Here is a 19118-nt window from a genome sequence, read left to right as displayed (position 1 = left end):
TATGGTCTTGTTCAATGAATGTATTTGTGCATTTATGATTTAGTCTTGTTTAGTGAGTTTGTGTGGTATATCTACAGTCGATTAGTTTGTGCTATCTTTTCCTAAATCATAGATCAAGATACCTGAACATCTTTTATTCTTGTTGCAACAATTTAGTTATATCTTTTTATATTTGTTGCCTCTAAATCTTCAACTTAGGCCACAGAAAAGATATTCACTCTACATTGGATAATGGTTACACACACAGTGCAACACAATTCCAAATCATCAAGCTTTTGAAACCATTAATATCTGATATTGTAAATTCGATTTTTTGTGTTCAGTTATGGTCACTATAATACATGTGGTGGTGAGGAGATAAAATCATACAGAAGAACAGCTGATACTACAAGGATCTCGTCTATCTTCTGATTCTTATCACAGTGTTTAGTGATTACCTAACAGATTAGATTGATCCCCATTAGCAAGAGAAACCAAGACAGTGTGTCCTTCGACAGTTGCAGGTTCAGAGTTCGAGTTGTTAGCACCGGCATCACTCCCTCCTTCGACCTACAATTTTTAAGCAATCAATGAAGCCATACCATTCTGCAAAAAAACTAGAGACGCACAGGGATAATAAAATGCTTACAGGTTTTATTATTGCCATCTGATTCTCTTCTGTTCTCTTAGAGAGATCTCTCAATGTACCCTATACAAGAATTAAGCAATTTAGAACGTCAAAACACATTGACTAGATATCAGTATATCTTGCTATCTCAAGATTATGAAAAGAAAATGTATGGGGAAATAGAATGAGTAGGTGATGGCACTTTGTGGAGATTCATACGCACCCTGTTAGTCCAAAAGAGTCCACAGGCATTGCAGAGAGTTCTGGGGCCTGAAGGGCCACGTCGCATCATCGGTGTACAACTGGAACTAATGCCGCAATGAGTACACCTACGGGCGTAAGAGACATTCACATTTAAAGTAAGAGCAAGAAGAATTTTGAACAAAAGTTGCAGAAGCGGTTAAATGGCAGATGCCAAAACGCACAGTATTTCTGGACGGCTATCATCTTGTGCAGAGTCTTGATCCGTGCCCGAGTTGTAAGCCCCCTCGGTCATCTTTGCAGAGGTGAATTGACCTTTATTACGTGCCATTCTGGTAAAAAACCAAAAAAGGTCAGAGCTATTGAAAAGGTTGACAAATAGAGACATGTTGATTATTCCCAATTAAAGCTAACTATTACACTAACCACAGCTCAGTTCTATCCTACTCAAGCAGCTACAAACATATCCTTATATATTAATAGAAGGCCATGGACACTGAAACCTGAGCCACTACATAAGAACCTACATGGCCACCAAACTTTTTAACAATAGTTAGCTTTTCTTTTAACCCATAGCACACAAATACGTTGAAGTATTTAACAAACCACATCACCGCTAACAACAAAGAAACTTTCCAGCTTAGCTATAGCCTAATAGTATACTACGTTATTGATCTCAAGAAATGTGAAAGACATATGTCCAGCCTCTTCAAAGGAGCACCCATCATATAATCCATTTCCTAACAGACAAATGTGACATTAATAGATACTACTCAAGCTCTAAATGTCTTTGCTAATACCCCACTTGCAACAAAGCTACCTTTTACCAAGGGTAGGCCTAAGAACTTGGTTAATATAACAACAGCTAAATGACAACAACTAAGATAAGCTCATAAATCTCCTGACCTTAATGCGACTTCCTGGCGAACACCATATCGTACTTTCTTCTCGAAACATCTAGCATTCCTCTTCTTCCGAAACCTATCCAATGACTGTGCCCGTTGCGGATGGCTATAGCGGTTCTGGTATTCCACAACAGCAGGCTAAAAAAAACAACGGAACAAAAAAAAAAACATAACTGAATGTCACCATTGTGCAGGATTTGAATACAAACAAACAACGAAACTTACCATATGATTCTGTGGAGCTAGCTCCATCCCCGGCTGCACAGAAGAGAGCTCAGTAGAACCACCCAACAGCGACAACACAGCATCAACCTACCAAATCAAAGATTAGCTCAAAGCACAAAACTTCACACTACTAATACGCAAAGTAATCACCTTTTCAGGACCAACAGCATCAAAAACGTAAACTTGACCACGGAACGAGATCGTTAGCTGATTAGCTCCCTCCATCGGCCGTGAGCCTAGTAACTCGGATCCCTCGGATCGGTGAGGAACCAAGTGAGAGCCATCGGGGATCAAATTGGAGGCGGCGTAGATGGAATCGGGATGAGGGATATCGTCCATATCGTCGTAAGGAATGTGACCAGCGGAGGCTGCGGAGGCGGAGACATGGTCTTCGACAACGGTGGCGGAGCTGGTGCCGATCTGATTAGGGTTAATCTCGGGTTGGGTATGGTGACCAAACATCGTGAGCTGCCAAAAAGAGAGGAGCTTTTCGCATTGATTGGAAGCGAGAGATGGGAGTGGAGAAGAAAGCCCTAACCCTAATTGCAAAAAGAGAGAAGGGAAGAAATAGTTGACAGAGAAAAGTGCAGTACAGAGAGAGAGAGATGGTGATCGGCGCGTGTGGAGGAGAGAGATTGGCCGTGGTGGAATTTACCGACGGTAAAACGGTGACTTGAGAGGTAAATAAATCGCAGCAACTTCTGAGACCACTCGATGACTCCCACTCAATGGACTTTTCACCTGTTGGCTTTTGGGCCGTTCGATTATGTTTCCTTTATACTCCAGAGCCCCATTAAGGTTCACTTTTTTTTTTGTCAACCTTTATATTAAAAGCCCAAAGGGCAATTTTTGTTACAAATGGAATTCAAACCCATTACAAATGCAGAGCCCAATTAAACCCTAAATTATATGATAAGGATGAACAAGAGTAAGGCAGTTGTCCATCTACGTGCCTCCATCATCTCTTAACTGGCTCCACGTGTCACTCATGGGAAAGGATTGCCTCTTCTCCGGCAAGGTAACTGACTTGAACTCCGACGAGTCGATTCCTCCGGAACACAAAGATCGAACCCAACTTTGATTCCATTTGTATGCTTCAGTCTCTCAATCGCTGTTGCCTCTGAGACTCTCTTACTGTCTTCACTGGATGTGAACATCTTCAAGAAGCATTATCTGATTTAGGACACAGCTATTGACAGAACACTTGTCTATAGAACAAACTCTGTCTTTTCTTAAACTGTACCAAACCAAAAGCTCACTTGTAAAAACTCAAATCTTCAAATCATCCGAATACTTTGCCAAATCCATATGAAGCAAAGATTGATTTCTTCAAACTTGAAGATCAAGCATGACCAGATAAAGAAGAAGAAAATTTTAGAGACAAACAGGAATAGATAAGTTGAAATACGAGAGATGAAGTTTAACTTGAAAACTTTATTCAGCTTTAATTCAAAATAGAGAAACATTACGAGTGAAAATCAGGTCTGTTTTGATTAAAGCTTAGCACACCAAAATCGCCTAACGAAAACAAGATCGCCTACGCGAAGCAAGTTCGATACATAGATCGAAAGTATTCACAACAAAAAACAAAATAAAAAAGATGGTAACCGGTGGAAAGACCACCGGTCACCGACGAGATTCTTTGATTTAGAAACTTTGGTAGAGAGAAGGTAGAGCAAGTTAGAGAGAGGTTTATCCATTAAGGTTCACTTATTATTTTGTTTTCTTATAAATTTAATATGTTTTACATTTCTTTTTGGGTCGAATATATGTTTTACATTTATATTAAGTTTTAAAGATTTATTTAACAGATTATTGTTTTAATAGATAAGATAATGTTATTTATTTTAAAATAAATATATAATTCAAGATTTATAAATATGATTGGTTAAACATTTATTTGAAAACAAAAACAAAGCAAAAATATTTATAGTTTGTGTGAAAAAAAACTCAAAATGTGGCAACTAGATCGGTTTTTGCATTACTTTTTTCTTAATCATGTTTATCATTTTATCTATTAAAATAAAAGTCATCACTTCTTTCATATGTGACTTTTTGATATGAACTATCTTTTGAAAATTTTATTAAATGTATTTATTTAATGTTAATAATAATTAAAAATTGTTTAACTAATTTAATCATAATACTTTTTGATATTTTTATTTTAGATATATATATATAAATATAAGTCTAACAAATCTGTTGAAAGGGATGAGATTATAAAAAAATCTTAACTATCAAAAATTTTATATAAATATTTTCATTAATTTTATAATCTTATAATAGTAAATTGATAAATTAATATATTGTAAATTGAACTAAATATGATAAACTTATATTAAATTGATAAGTTAATTGAATTCATTAAATAATAAACACAATTTCAATAAATATGTAATAAAAAACGACAAATATATCTGCTGGTTTGAAACAATTAATAAACTTATAACATAGAAACTATAAAACTATTGTATTTGAAATATTTATATAAATATTTAAATATATGATTAACATTTTAAATATATACTACTAATCATGTAAAACAAATATATGATCAACACAATTTGTATCCAAACCTTACTGTGGATTTCCTTATTGATTCCACTTCGCGAAAATGGAATTCTCAGGTTATTCGGACTTTGGTAGACCCACAAGATGTGAAAATCACAGAGAGCATACCACTAAGTAGAAACCAGATGGTAGATAGGGAATAATGACATTTCACAAATAATGGAAAATTTACGGTTAAATCAAGATATCAAGTAGAGAGGATTTACCCGGATAGGGAAAGATCACCAGTATTAATTGGACCTACAGTTGATGTTCTGAAGGCATTTTGTTGAAAACTAAGGTGTCCACTAAGGTGTCCACCAAAAATAAAACATTTTCTTTGGCAATTGGTTTTAGGGTGTGTCGCAGTTAAGAAGAATTTGCAGGCACGAGGGATCCAAAAAGATATATGTTGTGCAAGATGTGGAACGGATGAGGAGTCGATTAATCATGTGTTTTTTTAGTGTCCTCCAACAATTCAGGTTTGGGCGCTGTCAAAGATACCAACAAATCCAACTATTTTCCCAACAAGCTCTATATTTACAAACATGGATCACTTTTTCTGGAGAGTTGCTCCACCGATGGAGGATCATCACTTTGCTTGGATATTTTGGTACATTTGGAAAGAAAGAAATAATAAGATTTTTAGTAATCTCGATATGGATCCTAGAGACACTCTTAAGTTGGCAGAAACGGAATCCACACTCTGGGCAGAGGCACAGATTTTGAAAGACCAGAACACGGGAACACAGGTTTAGGCATCTCTACCGTCAATTCCTGGAAGATGGTGTTTTACAAATGGATCATGGAAAGAGGGGGATATGTTCTCTGGTCAGGGTTGGTTCAGTATTTTAGAAGGTTTTGAAGGTCTAATGGGAGCAAGGAATGTAAGGGCTTCTTTAACTCCCTTGCATGCAGAGATGGAGGCGCTACTATGGGCTATGAAATGTATGAAGAATTTACGTCAGTTCCAGGTTACGTTTGCAATGAATTGTTCTCAATTGGTGAAGATGGTTTCGGAATCAGAAGAGTTGCCAGCTTTTGCAAGTTATTTGAAAGATATCAAGAAAGCTTCACGCGATCAGGGATTATACATGTACCAAAAACGCAAAATACAAAGGCGGATAACCTAGTACGCAGTGTCAGGAAACAAACGTCTTTTGTCGTTCACATGGATCGATATCTTCCGGTGTAGTTTACAGAGTCAATATAAATCTGTAATGTTGTGGACAAAAAAAAGAAAAAAAAAGTGAAAATTATTGCGCGGATCAATTCTAGTTAAACAATCAAAATACTTTTATGGTATGGAACTAAAATACTTTAGCCCTACTATTCATTACGTTCGGAGAAAAAACTCTATGTGATAATCAACTTCTGGTGTGTATATATATATAATTGAATTTGTATAAGATATTCAAAAGTCTATTGCGTTAAAAAAAGAAACATGGATCTTTTCACAACTTTTGTAAGTTTTTGTCATAAAATGAATAGTTCAAAACTTCACTGTTTTAATATGATCAGTCAATGGAATTTCGAATATATACCCAGTCTTCTTCCACAGTTGCAAAACATCACTCAAATAATTCTCTGATCTTTGGGAAACAATTATATTGGTATCAGTTTACCAAGAGATTAAACCAAAGTAGAGAGTGTGTGCGTGTTAGGAGGTCTTAGCGTCTTGCTTAGTGGGAGTGGTAGGAATGTTGTATAGAAGAAGACCAAGAACCAGAACTATACTCCCTATCATGAAATTTGAGCTCAAGCTTGTTCCTCCAGGTAGATACGGCAATGGTTTTGACATTATGTACACCGATAATGGTACTGCAACACCCAAAAAGTATCTCATATACTCATTGTGGGTTTAAGTTATTTGGTGACACTGAATAGACTTTCCATGATAAGAGAAAAATGGACCTGAGAGCATCACAGTGAGAGAGGAAACGATTGCTGAAGATATTTTCACCAGATGGAGCAATGAGATGTTGAAAGCGAGATTGGTGGCTATATACAGCAGTGGGAGTATAGGGGCACCTTCGCAGCCTGAAAATGCTCAACATGGATTACAAACAGATTGTGCAGCGAATAAACAAAAACACAAAGTTTAGAGTGGAAAGAACGGGTTCTAACCAGAAATCTTAGCTCCAGTGTTGAAGAAGCAGCCGGCACCATCTCTTAGATATGGAAGGAGGCTGCCAAATGGAATGCCTTTCAAGTTTGAGAGAAAAGGCAGCAACAGAAACACAAAAAGAGCCTGCACAACCGCAACTTTAATGATCCATAACATTAAACCAAAAAAACTGTTCTCAAGTAGAACTGTAGGGGAGAGAAAGAATGACTGAATGATAGAGGGAAGGTGCAACAAGCAGCTTTCAAATGTTTTGCAAAAACTATTCAGGTAATTGATAAGCATGTCTCCATAGAACGCTCCTATATGCATTGTTATGGCTGGAAAGAATGTGTAAGCATAATGGTATCTGTAGCCGCTATATTATAGTAGATACCTGAAATCCAGATCCAAATGAGTTTACCACAAATATATCCAGTGACTTTCCCTGCATTGTTGCGTTATTCTTAGATTTCAGTAAAGTGTCAAAAGAAAAACATTTCGATACTTTCAGAAGGATAGATGAATACGAATATGTGCCATATACCTCAAGACGCTTTGCAGAATCATTGAAAACAAATTCCTGTTAACAGACAAAACAATTAACAACTTGGGTGCTGACAGGACTACAAAATAGAAATACAAGAGAGAGCGGCCTTTACCTTTGTGATAGATGCACCAGCTTGAAAAGCAGCAGATGCTACCATTACAGCAGGCCATAGCAATCCGATTCCGGATAGCGTTTGATCTGCTCCAGATCCACTGCAGATGAGAGTTACAGTCAGCATTTGCAGAACTAATAGTAACACTAAAACGTGCAACCTTCTTAACAATCTAACCATTCATTTAACATTGTGAATTTGAAAGAGGTGATTCTGGTCTATGACATTTTATTATAGATTATAATAGCAGAAAGCAACTCTCTTTGCATAATCTGTAATATCACAACAGATACATACATTTCTCCACGCCAAGATCAAGAATTTAGAGAAGAACAAAAAAAAAAGGAACTCTAGAAGATCAGAACATCTAACGGGTACCTTGAAACAGCCACCACAACTCCCGTAGCCACAAGCAAGCAACCAAAAATCTGCTTAAGCAAAAACCTCCTGCCCAAAATAAGAACAGCAAAAAGCAGCTGCCACACCAGAAATGACTGCCAAACATTGTGGAGTCAAGATTGTAAGCAGACATGGATCAAATCATTCAAAGTAATAACATAAACTGAAATCAACTTAACACCCCCGGTGAGAACTAAACTAAAAGAACACCTGATTCAAAATCGGAATAACTGGTCCAGGAAGCATGGCTGAAACAGAGAATCCAATCACTCCATACATAATCTTGCAATAAATGTAAAAAGTTGCCATCACTAGACTTTAAAAAAGAGTCTACCTGCTGCAGCCATGCCAGTGGCAACTCCAACAGCTTCAAGAAAACCAATGATAGCAAATCTCCATTTCGGTACACTCAACATCTCGTCGGTCACAATGCCTAGACGGCGCCTCGAGTACAGAATCGTAAAGTAAATCAACACGTAACTGCAAAAATAAAAAATAAAATAAACATTCAGTGAGTACAAGCTAAGCTTCCATCACTTGCTAAGTTTCTGTCATTTGCCAATATTCGTTACCCGAAAGTCATGAGCTGAGCTAAGAAGAAAGGGTACTGCTTCATCGGAACCAATGCGAGTTTGTACAGCACGCGATTTGCTACAGCTAAGGCTATGATTACGACCGAGTTAATTACAATTAGTTTCCGATTGGAAGGAGCAATAGACTTCTCCGTCGAAGCTCTGACGGTAAACAAGCCACGTCTCGTCGGAGAAGTGGTTCTCCGAGTAACCGGGAAGCGGGACCCTCTCACGCACGTGTTCATAGTCGCCGATCGGAAGGAAAGCAAATGTGCGGGACTTAAAGAGAGCTGGTGTATCGCCGGCGAACGGAATACGGTGGGGACGGCGGAGGAGGACGTCGACGCGTGGAGGCATCTGAGTCGTGTAGTAGCAGCCATGAGAAGCGTATCCATTCGCGCGACGCTACTGAATAAATATCAAGCGCATGAGTTTATAAACACAACGCAGCGTTTCGTGTCCTCCACCATACGATGGTATTAGAACAAGTTAGATACGACAGCGTTTCGACACTCCAATGCATGATTTTTGCATAGCTTGGTTTTGGTTAGATAGCTCATGTGCATTATGTGGCCGTGTGGATCAGTAATAACGTATCTTTTTTTTTGTTTAGCTTATCTTCAGGTTCTTATGAGATTCAAAATAAGATTTGCTCATCTTGCTTATAAGCAATGGTCAGCTGCAGTTCTACACTATATATGGTTAAAGTCCAAATCCTCTCAAACTTCAAGTGTGTTTGTTTTGGACATCATCTTCCATTGAGATAGAGAGATCCAATGCATTTTTTTCTATGGAGCTTGATAAACTCCGTTCTAATTATAATTTAGATTCACTTTTCACCTCTTCTCTCTCCAACTTCAAAATGTTGTGCCACCTCCATTTATTTCCTGCTATATTATCAGGACCAGTCCTGGTGGTAATCATAAGCTTTCCTTTGCGATGTCTTTTGTGGAATCAATCATAAAATACTACCGTGAAGAAACAGTTGTTTAGGTAATAACTTACTTGACTTGCAAATTTAGTTCCTTGGTTTTCTGGTTTCACTGGCAAACCAATACAACTTGATATTATTTGATTATAAACTTAACTTTCATATGGAGCACGTTCCATATAATAGGTGTAAGTCTTAGAGGTAGAGAGAGCTTAGAGTTGAGGTCTATCTTGGACGACGTAAATAATGCCACCTTTGACGACGCCTTCAATGTCCTGCGGACAACCATAGAGCGTCTCAATCACATGTCCAGCTTCTGCAATGGCTGAGAAGAGACGCACTTGAAAGGCTTTGTCCACTATCAACTGCTCCCTTGAGTAATCCACCACTACTTCCTCCGCTTCATCCATTATCACACTGCACATACAATAACCGTTTTTGAGCTTATTGAGATAAAAAAAAGACAGAGAGGAACATTTAATCAATACCTGTCGTAAAGTCCAGCGCCTGCGTAGCCCTCAAGATCCTCGTTGTTTGAATCTGATCGGAATATGACTGAGGGTTTAGAATACAGACCTATCCTCTTGCTTGGGTAACTGATCACCTGCACAGTCCAAAATAACACCTCATTCTGTTATGAAACCCTATCAAATGGAGTTAAACATGTAAATGCTATATGTTTCTTGTTTCTCACGGTTGGTGACTTGAGGTTTGTTTTCTTGGTGATGAAGCTCATTGCTCGTCCTGGATATCCTCCAACTAAGGTCTCTCCCAAACCCTTCACAATCTGAGAAACGCAATTTCTTGATTACTGGATATTTACTCAAGAATAGCACAGAAAACGAAGCAAGGTCTCTGAATTTACCTCTGTGTATATTTCTGAAGGATCACCAGTGACAGGATTGTTTGTGTGAATGACGAAAGCATAATCACCACATATGACTTCTTGAACAAGCACCGCCATGCAGACGGCATCATGATCAACTCTAGTTTTCTTGCAACTGACATAAGCTCTCTCGTTCCACTTTGAAGCCCAGACCTATACGTTGATGTTCAGAAGATCAGGGAAGTACTTGGTTCCTTTCATAACACACAACAAACCCCTTCAAAAAGAATACTATTACCTTCTTAATTGCCATCCACGATCGGTTCCAGCTTGATTCATCTCCATGATACGACATTCTTTCATTTCTTAGTTTGTGAATCAGTTCATTTCTCTACCAAAGCGTTCATATAAGAAAACATGAACAGAGGATGACAAGAAAAATAGTTATGTCTAGGTATTACCAGAGCCATTGGAGCGTTCATTTGTAAAACAGCTTCTTGAATCGCCTTAAGTTTTGTCATGTCTCCCCTGTTAAGAGAAACTTTAAGGGCAGAAATCTTGTGTGCTACATCCTGAAAAGCGATGGATCCACCAAAAAATATATATAAGAAACTCAAAGAGGATGAGTTGTATCTTTGAAGATATACTATGGTTTTTAACTAAACCTTATTGGAATCATCTGAAAGTGCACACTCAAATGTTCCAAACGGAAGTGCAACTGAGGTAGGTATCTTGATCCATGCTGGAACTCTTTCTCGTAGAAATTTGATGTTGCATGATTTTGAACCAACCTAAGAATCTCAGTGATACGAAAACTCAAATAATACTCTATTTTAGCAAAATAAAATAAAATAATAATACACAAAAAATGATATCTTCATGAATCTGATTTTGACTTACCATTTCAGAAGTGAATTCTTTAGATGATATTACATAGTTGCTACAAAACTTCTTCCTCTTTGAGATCACTCCATGTGAAACAGAAGAGATATAGATATGACGAACATGGCCATCCGAGTTGTTGCCATCACTGCAAGTGATATAACTTCCGAGGTATAATAAAACCATTGTCTTAACATAAAAAACAATGACAACATATTACCTGATAACTAAACCAGTAGAATTTATATGAATAGATATTTCTCTCCCTTCTTTCGACTTCAGATTCTTGAGAACATTCTGATCGAAGCATGTAGCAAAGCATATCTGCATCAGACAAAACTTAGGATGAGTCAGGACATTTAATTTGATATCTCCAACAAAATGTTGTTTTATAATTTGTCTTAATGATATATATTTTTTGTAAGCAGACAATAGTACATGCCTTGCTGTTTCTTGCTCTAATAGAGACATGAGACAAGACATCAATCAGACTAGGAGTCAGCACAGCAACAACACCATCAGGGATCTCCTCTTCTCCTGTGACTTTACAGGCAATAATTACAGTTGGCTTTGAGTAGACTTTACTCTGAACTGTGATTAACTCATTCACACAAACCAAAAACCCATATGCATCAGCCGAGCTAATAACCTGCCAACTGCTCAACCAGTAGAGCAAAAGGAAAAAAAGAATAAAGGGTTCAGTAATCTGATATATAGTCTGATGTTTTTAGCTCAAAATTCACAGTAAAACGTATCTTACCAGCCTAAGTTTGCGATTTTCCTGAGACAAGGATCAAATCTGTTAACAAGAGTTGACAGAACAGCTCCTGGTCCTGCTCTTACAACCTCTTCAGTAAAAACATCAATCTGAAAAAACAAAATCAATGAAACATATTAAGTGTCAAACTTGTTTCATAAAGAAGCACGAGTTTAGTTTTAAAATACCCCATGCTTGTCAACTCGTAACATCTGACCAAGATAATTTGCACTAGGCTGTATTAATCTAAGATAGTGCTGGCATCTATCAGCAAGTACTAGTTGTAAACGGTCAAGGACCGCTTTTGTTTGCAATGCCCACTCAACATCATGAGCTTTGTAAGTCTCACTGACACGGTAGCAATCCTGAAACGCGAAAGAGAAGCAAAAGAATGTGCATATAAGAATACTGAGAGTCGAACTCTGTAAAAGAAATGAGGCTAAAGTAAAGATAGACAACAACATGCCTTTGTACAGCAGATGACTTCTTCATTGTTGAATGTAGATAAGCACAGATTCTCAAGCACCACGCAGATAACAAATACAACTTCCTGATCTCAAGCAGTGAAAACATCAAATCAATACATATCCACACTCCTCCGTGTAACGACTAATAGTTTCAAACTACAGAGAAACAAGAAAGATACCGGCGGGTTATTGAAGTTTAAGGAGATGAGTCTCTTCTCTATTGTTGTTTTAAAACACGACTCCAATGCAATGTCCAAGAATAGTAAATCTTTTGCTCTTGCACGAGGTGCTCTTAATGCAGGGTGGAGCTCAATACGAGCATCAACTAACTTCTGCAGAAGTAGTTTACAGAAAAAATAAAGCATAACCATATATGGTCCAACTCCAAGACTAAGCTATAGGAAGAAGATGTGCTATTCCAACCTCTATTAGGGATGCAGTGTTCTCTTCGCGAACAAGCCTCTTAATTGAACTTAGTAGATCCTACCAAACAATACAAATGTCATTTCTCAAGTTTTCATAGTGTGAAATATATCTGTATTGAAAAGATATATGAAGAAAATGTGCCTGCAACTTCGGTGATAAACCATTGAGAGCAAATACATTATGACCCTGAAAAAGAAAATGAAAGAATGAGCTCTTAACAAAGCAAGGATACATGTCCCAGAATATCAAAGTGAAGGTTTTAAACATGAAGTAAGTACCTTAGATGGAGAAAGGAACGTATCAATAGCCGACTCAAGGTCTGCACCTGAATGAACTGCCTACCAAGGCAGGTAAAAACAGTTTGTTTAGTTGAGAATGTAAGTTTCAAAGCAATCATAATCTAATAGAGGCTCACATCCACGACAGCATTGGGTTTAGTTATACGCCAATTAAACGTTACAGTTTTCTCCTGAAGCTTCTTCTATGGATCAGGAAGATATGGGATTGTTATAAATACCTTAAGTGTTTTCAAGTACATTGTAAGGTCACGGATGAGCCCTTCTTTAGCATCACTTTTGAAACGAGGCTCTGATACAATGGGACGGTCATAACTTGCAAGCCTTTCTTTAGTGATACCATTGGCCTTTAGTGTATTCCAGTAGGCATCGATCCTAAAGTCAGATCTCACATAGTTCAAGAGAGCCTATGACAGAAGAATACAACAGACTCATTAGAAACTCTCCAGGTATATAATTTCAGAAAAAAGGCTGATAAGTGATAACTACAACAGAACCAAACTAAACTTATTGAACTTTACCAATCTTTAATGGTAGTATAGATAGTGATGTGTACCTCGCAAATGATCACATCATCTGCACTACTGTTGTTGTGCAGCTTTTGGTGCCACTCTTCCATCATGCCGGATTTGCAGTGATTATTTCTCTAACAAAAGATAATAAATACAAGAAAAGGTTAACAAGATCAGTAATAAGGTTTAGCTCCATAAGTTTTGTTGAACCATATACCTGAATAACAAGGATTTCATCACGGATTCTCTGCCCAACGTCGCCTTGACCTCCACGACCCACAAGTGCCATAGTTAGTCTCACAATTTCTCTCTTATATGGTTTCTGCAGATATATTTTCTCCATCAAATTGGTGAATCGTTCTAGCGCTTCACTAATTTCCCTGCGGAAAAAAGAGCCAATGCATAAGGTCTGATCATAAGATGAAAGACAAAGGAGTTAAATAAAAGTAGCTAATGAATCTCTACCGAGGTTTCACGTTATAGTTCTTGTTCCAGGTGAGATGCCTAGTGGCCATGAATTTCATCCATACCATTATACCAATACATCCACCTTCTCCTTCATCTTTACACCGCTCAGTCAACTCTGTTGCGATGTTGAACCTGCCAAGCTATGCTTATAAGTAACTTCATTGACATTAAACTACTCCATTAAGATACCTTGACTCACCTGTGCATCAATGATCTCTCAGCCTCTTTCTCTCGCTCTGCTATTTCATCAAGTAACCATTTGAGAATATACTTTCCATCCACGCCAAGCTGAGGATGATAAACATGTTTAAAATTGAAATATTTTGATAAAGAGCATCCCAACACTAAACTGACCTTGACACTGGTACTGTTTAATGATTTCAGGTTTACTGCGAAGTTAGCTCCATTATTGTTCACCCAGTGGCTTCCAGACCATATCACAAATTGGATACCAACAAAACCGCTTCGTTTGAAATTTATATCAATAAGCTATTACAACGCAAAGAAAGATGAATTGTGTTAGTAGATAAAAGTATCTATCTTAGGATAGAAGTGCATAAGCTTTCACCTGATAAGAGTGTTCTCTACTCGACATATCGGTAAAATATGTTTGACATGCTCCGTGAACAATTTTTGACTTCTCAGGCAACACATCAGGTGGTGGAGTCTGTATAGAGTTGCAAAAATGAGTTTTATTGAGAAGATTGTGATTAAGGAAATATATAGATGCACGAAAATCTTACCAACCACTCTCCTGCAGAAGACTTAGCGACTCCCCAGTGAAGTACTGTTGGACCTGCCATGTTTGTGGCAACATATAAGCGACAATCGCCGTTAACATTTTTCTGGAGGACCTAATAAACAAAAACACATCCCATGAATAATCCAGAAGTTATAGAAAACTATCAGTAATGAAAAAGACTGTATGAAATAGTTGTATTGCGAACCGCGATTTCGTAATTTCTGACATGGAAGCTTTTCTGTGAAATTACATTTTCTTGGCCTACAGATTTCTTCAAGAGCTCTGCAAGGGCTGAACTGTTCACACTTGCATTTTTAGTGATTGGTTCCGCATACTTCTGTAACCATTTCTGAACATCATGCTTCCGGCGATGTGATGGCTGATGCAAGTTCATTGTTTGTTTTGGCTCACTGGTAACTGCTTTCTCAACTGGTATTGAGGAGTTAGCCTGAAGATCGTCTATAGATATTCCTCTAGCCAGGTCGGCTTGGAGCTCTCTTAAGGCATTTTCATAGTCCATCTAAAATAAAACACAAGCAAGAAAAGAGAGACAGCACTACTTTTATAACTTAGAACACAAATATAGGTAATAAACAGAACAGTAGTGGATACTAGATGGGACAGGTTTCACCTGTTGTTCACGTGCAGTGTTTTGAGGTCGGCCTTTCCGGTCCCATATCGTATAAGCTCTTCTTTCTATCAGATTCTTGGGTATTCGATGATGAGCATGCAGTTCGTTCCAAGGAATCTCAACACGGAAGTTTCCAGTATGCTGCTTCAACCTGAAAATACCATTAGGAGTCGGTCAGGTTCTAAGTTCATACCCTCACAAGCATGATTCAGGTAAAGGAAAGAAAGAAAACACGTACCATCTGTTACGGTTACCATCTTTTAAAACAAATTCAACTGCACGTACTTTTGGATCACGCAGCTCAAGGATCACTACATAATCGTTCCCACTCTGCAGTTGTGGAGTAAACACTTTCCAGAAGAAGTTACGACTTGTAGGAAAAACCTTATAGATAAAGGAGAAACAAAAGGGTTATGCAGACCTTCACGAAGGGAGTCTGTAATGCACCTTGCTTCGTGGAATGTTCTGATGGGACAAACCAGTTGCTACAGATAAACAGACGTCAAAAACATCAAGATATTTGAGGTATTTATATTATTCTCTCTCTTAAAGATCATCACTCACTTATTTCCTTGGTATATACAGCCCCAATGAAGAATCCATGTGCGATTGCAGTTCTTGAGGTGAAACTCAGTTCTTACACTGCTCCCATTTGGCAACCCGGTGACAGTGATCTAAATCAACAAGAAGGTTAAGTCCAAAATATGATATTGTAAGTTCCAGGAGGACAGAGGAAAGAACGTACCAGAAGCTCCATTCCCTCGATTAGCTGGAAACTGTGGGACTTAGAGGTTGCCATGGCAGCTATTCACTAAAAAAAGTAACAAGTGAACCTCAACCGCATGGAGAACTTATGAATAATCTCAGATAGTGATGAAAAATTGAAGTTCGAGTTGATCGACTAATGATCGTTGCTGTCATCTTGAAGCAGTATCAGAGTAAAACAACACTATTATAACACATGAAAAATAAAACTCAACAGTCCAGCCAGTTTCTTCCTTATGTGTGCACCTTTTTTACTATTGATATGCCTTCACGAAGTTGAGCTGTGTTTACGCGTTAAACGTAATAATTCTCCAAGAGCTCTCAAGAAATACACAAACTAGTTTCCTGCATCAATAGATCATATTTTCAAACAGTATCAGTTATACAGATTACATCATAAGAGAGAGTTCGAGATAAGCAATGTTCCTTTATAAACCAAAGGATCCAATTCACTTGGCACTAACACGACCAAAAAAAGATGCCAAAAATGCCGTGTGGATTTAAAGCAGAGGAGACAAAAAATAGACTTTAACCGCTATGCTTCAAAGTTGTGGAATCATAGAGGAACTCTCACTGAAAGAAACTTGCAGGAATCATATTCTCTTCTGCTTTGGTGAAAACACATCTGTAAAGGTAAAAATGACATGTGACAACTCAGACTCCCAAACACCAAAACAAAAAAAAAACAATGGCATCGATAACAATCAGCTCCAGTGAGCCACTATATCAGTATGTTCAGATTCGGAAGTCAACAGATAATATAAGATAAATCTTAGGAACTTTCTCATAGCAACAGAGTCCCATATGTCTTTGGGCCGAGAATTTACATATAGCTAAATTGATGGCTGCAAAGGGAGCTCAACATACAACAAGTGCTAAGTTTACAAAGTGGAAAACAAAACTCAAAATCTGTTACAAAGGAAGTAAGCATATTATCTGTTGAGAATTTACATCTCACTGTGTGAGCAGCTTAGAGTCACATGCCACTATCTTCACTCGACTCACATTCTCTTGACGGTCGTCATTCTTGAACATTGCGTCCTGTAATATGAATGTCCAGACGTTGTCACAGAACCTGTAAGTGTGCAAGTGCCCCTATACAAGAAGTAAAGAAGAAACGAGATTATAAACTTGGTTGTTTCATCTGCGAAAGCTTTCTCTTAAATTTTGAGTGCAGCGATTAACATTTGGCTATTAAAGTAGTATTAGCATAGATGACGAAAGAGAATTAATGTCAACCACTAGAGATACTGGCACAAGAACTTGCGATTAAGCTGTATGAATTTACACAAATCTAAATAGTCTTGAAGTAACAGAAGTAAGCTCCTGCTTATAAGCCAGATAACTAGCTGAATCCTTACAGCTTAATCTCAAGTTGAACTTCTTTGCTCTAAGAAATCATACATGTGCTAGCTTCAACCTTATTATTGATATGACATCTAAAAAACTCTAATCTTGGTAGAATTCATGACAATTTCAGTATTTCCTGAGATAACCAATGTATGTAAGGCTGTAAGCACCAAATTATCAGGCAGATAACTGAAACACATACAGCTTAAAACAAGTTGCCACCGAAAGAAACTTAACACTTGACATAAAAGTATTACACTTTTAGAGGGTATCAGAAACTAACTATTAGATGAGGTAACTACTCAACAGAAACGAACAATTGAACCCGAATGTTAAAGACACCATGAACTTTCTACTCTAAAACATTGTTCCATTCCATGAAATATTAATACTGCATCAGGTCCAAACAGCAAACCCAAAACATACGACCTAAAGCAAGATTAGTTAAGAACTATCTATCGATCGTCTTTTCAACAAGTAAATGGCTGAATAGATAGAGGGAAGTCACGAACAGAAACTGGATGTTCTCTTCTACTCAACAACTTAGGCTAAAGATTCAATATTTCACAACAAAGGATTAAAAGTGCAACAATACCAAAACTCACCTTAATAGACACCTTAGTCTTCACTTGGCTCTCAAGAGCTTCAGTCATAGACTACAATGAATGACACATATATCAGAAAATGCCACAGAAGCAAACCAAAAAGATCAGTTAAAAACGAAACCTTGTCAAACTGAACAAGGACTTGGATGGCAAGCTCAGGACTCAGCGTACCACTCTGAACCATCTCGTCCAAAGTCTCCGTCAAACACATCCCGATCGTCGATCTCCTGTACAGCTCAAACGTCGCCATTATCTCTACTTCCTCAACGATCTGAAACTCCGAGCAAAACTCAAATCTTCAGATCGAATTTTCGCAACTAAATAAAGCAAATCGGGAATCTGAACAGTTTCGATTGAAAAAAAAAAGAGCTTGACGAATCTAAGACCTCAATAGGAGACGGAGAGGATAGAGAGAGATGGTTTACCGAACTCCGGCGACGGAAGGAGAGAGGATAACGGTGAATGCAGGAGCTACCGTTGGTCGATTGCGAGGGAATTTGTCACTTGAGCGGAGAAAATGAATTGGGGCTTTTATACCCTAGCTTTTGCAGGCGACTGTATATATAGGCAGCGATGGATCATAGACGATAATTGACGGTTTTACCCTTAACTTTTAATAAAGTTAAATCTGCAGAAAATTATAGAGATATGAGCCAGTACAAAGCTCATTAGAGCATCCACAATGGTGATACCCATTGTAGAGTTCTTAGGATTAGATTAGTCTTTTTTTTTTTTTGAATTGTTAAGGATACTTGTAAAAAATATGTGTACAATAGTGATTCCGAAGTTGGAATCCTTAAAAAAAAAATGTTTTCTTTTGTGAAATATAATTTTTATATATTAAATGATTAAATATAATAACTTAACATAAAATACAATAAATAAACATAAAATATAATAATTAAACATAAAATACATTAATTAAACATAAAAATACAACAATTAAAGATAAAAACAATAATTTTACATAAAGATAGAATAATTTCTAATCTTCATCACCAAATTTATTCCAAATATTTTGAATTAAATCATTTTTCAATCGTTCATGCGTTTTCCTATCACGAAGATCATTCCGACTGGGAAAGATATTATTCAGATTTGTTGGCCATTCGGATTCCAACTCTGAACATCTGGGGACGTCTCCTTCTTCAAATTCAGATATATCAATATGAGAGTATCCATCCCGTTCATCTTCGACTGTCATATTGTGGAGTATGATACATGCTCGCATAATC

At 37.5% G+C, this 19118-nt stretch overlaps 4 protein-coding genes and 1 long non-coding RNA gene across 7 annotated transcripts; 1 reads left to right on the top strand and 4 right to left on the bottom strand.

Moving 5' to 3' along the window:
- Positions 1-262: 262 nt before the first annotated feature.
- Positions 263-2657, bottom strand: LOC103862121 (GATA transcription factor 25). Its single transcript, XM_009139834.3, has 7 exons — positions 2089-2657; positions 1939-2025; positions 1715-1851; positions 1033-1140; positions 831-936; positions 629-688; positions 263-549 (listed from the first exon to the last, which is right to left on the bottom strand). The coding sequence occupies exons 1-7, from the start codon at positions 2398-2400 to the stop codon at positions 427-429; spliced, it is 933 nt and encodes a 310-aa protein (XP_009138082.1). The 5' UTR covers positions 2401-2657; the 3' UTR covers positions 263-426.
- LOC117133019 lies at positions 2516-6114 on the top strand. The gene is made up of 2 exons (XR_004456834.1): positions 2516-2736; positions 3643-6114. It is a non-coding gene; the product is annotated as an uncharacterized LOC117133019 (long non-coding RNA).
- LOC103862112 (protein CLT2, chloroplastic) lies at positions 5919-8670 on the bottom strand. Of its 2 annotated transcripts, XM_009139824.3 has the most exons (10): positions 8226-8662; positions 7988-8133; positions 7864-7901; positions 7633-7748; positions 7255-7354; positions 7140-7175; positions 6990-7040; positions 6616-6739; positions 6403-6528; positions 5919-6309 (listed from the first exon to the last, which is right to left on the bottom strand). In XM_009139824.3, exons 1-10 carry the CDS (start codon positions 8618-8620, stop codon positions 6149-6151), a joined length of 1293 nt encoding a protein of 430 aa, XP_009138072.1. In that variant the 5' UTR covers positions 8621-8662; the 3' UTR covers positions 5919-6148. The 2 variants fall into 2 exon arrangements, with proteins under 2 accessions (XP_009138072.1, XP_033144075.1); XM_033288184.1 differs by having other exon boundaries at positions 6990-7175; positions 8226-8670.
- Positions 8671-9186: 516 nt separating this feature from the next.
- Positions 9187-16395, bottom strand: LOC103862103 (alpha-glucan water dikinase 2). 2 transcript variants are annotated; one of them, XM_009139813.3, is made up of 32 exons: positions 16175-16395; positions 15909-15974; positions 15728-15837; positions 15585-15648; positions 15402-15493; positions 15164-15314; positions 14738-15052; positions 14534-14644; positions 14359-14457; positions 14145-14279; positions 13990-14078; positions 13788-13922; positions 13540-13702; positions 13367-13456; positions 13032-13217; positions 12793-12852; positions 12656-12700; positions 12512-12571; positions 12268-12420; positions 12088-12171; positions 11810-11986; positions 11625-11731; positions 11307-11520; positions 11085-11188; positions 10883-11012; positions 10648-10773; positions 10444-10554; positions 10281-10373; positions 10022-10195; positions 9851-9943; positions 9645-9760; positions 9187-9573 (listed from the first exon to the last, which is right to left on the bottom strand). In XM_009139813.3, exons 2-32 carry the CDS (start codon positions 15960-15962, stop codon positions 9369-9371), a joined length of 3846 nt encoding a protein of 1281 aa, XP_009138061.1. In that variant the 5' UTR covers positions 15963-15974; positions 16175-16395; the 3' UTR covers positions 9187-9368. The 2 variants fall into 2 exon arrangements, with proteins under 2 accessions (XP_009138061.1, XP_033143592.1); XM_033287701.1 differs by having other exon boundaries at positions 15909-15967; positions 16175-16365.
- A 289-nt stretch (positions 16396-16684) lies between these two features.
- LOC103862092 (transcription initiation factor IIA subunit 2) lies at positions 16685-18481 on the bottom strand. The gene is made up of 4 exons (XM_009139801.3): positions 18309-18481; positions 18005-18154; positions 17884-17934; positions 16685-17023 (listed from the first exon to the last, which is right to left on the bottom strand). Exons 2-4 carry the CDS (start codon positions 18131-18133, stop codon positions 16883-16885), a joined length of 321 nt encoding a protein of 106 aa, XP_009138049.2. The 5' UTR covers positions 18134-18154; positions 18309-18481; the 3' UTR covers positions 16685-16882.
- Between the last annotated feature and the right edge of the window lie 637 nt (positions 18482-19118).

Source organism: Brassica rapa, chromosome A01 (assembly GCF_000309985.2).
Source record: "Brassica rapa cultivar Chiifu-401-42 chromosome A01, CAAS_Brap_v3.01, whole genome shotgun sequence".
NCBI classification, from domain to species: domain Eukaryota; kingdom Viridiplantae; phylum Streptophyta; class Magnoliopsida; order Brassicales; family Brassicaceae; genus Brassica; species Brassica rapa.
The sequence above is the reverse complement of the archived record's forward strand: the minus strand, read 5'-3'. Positions and strand labels throughout refer to the sequence as shown.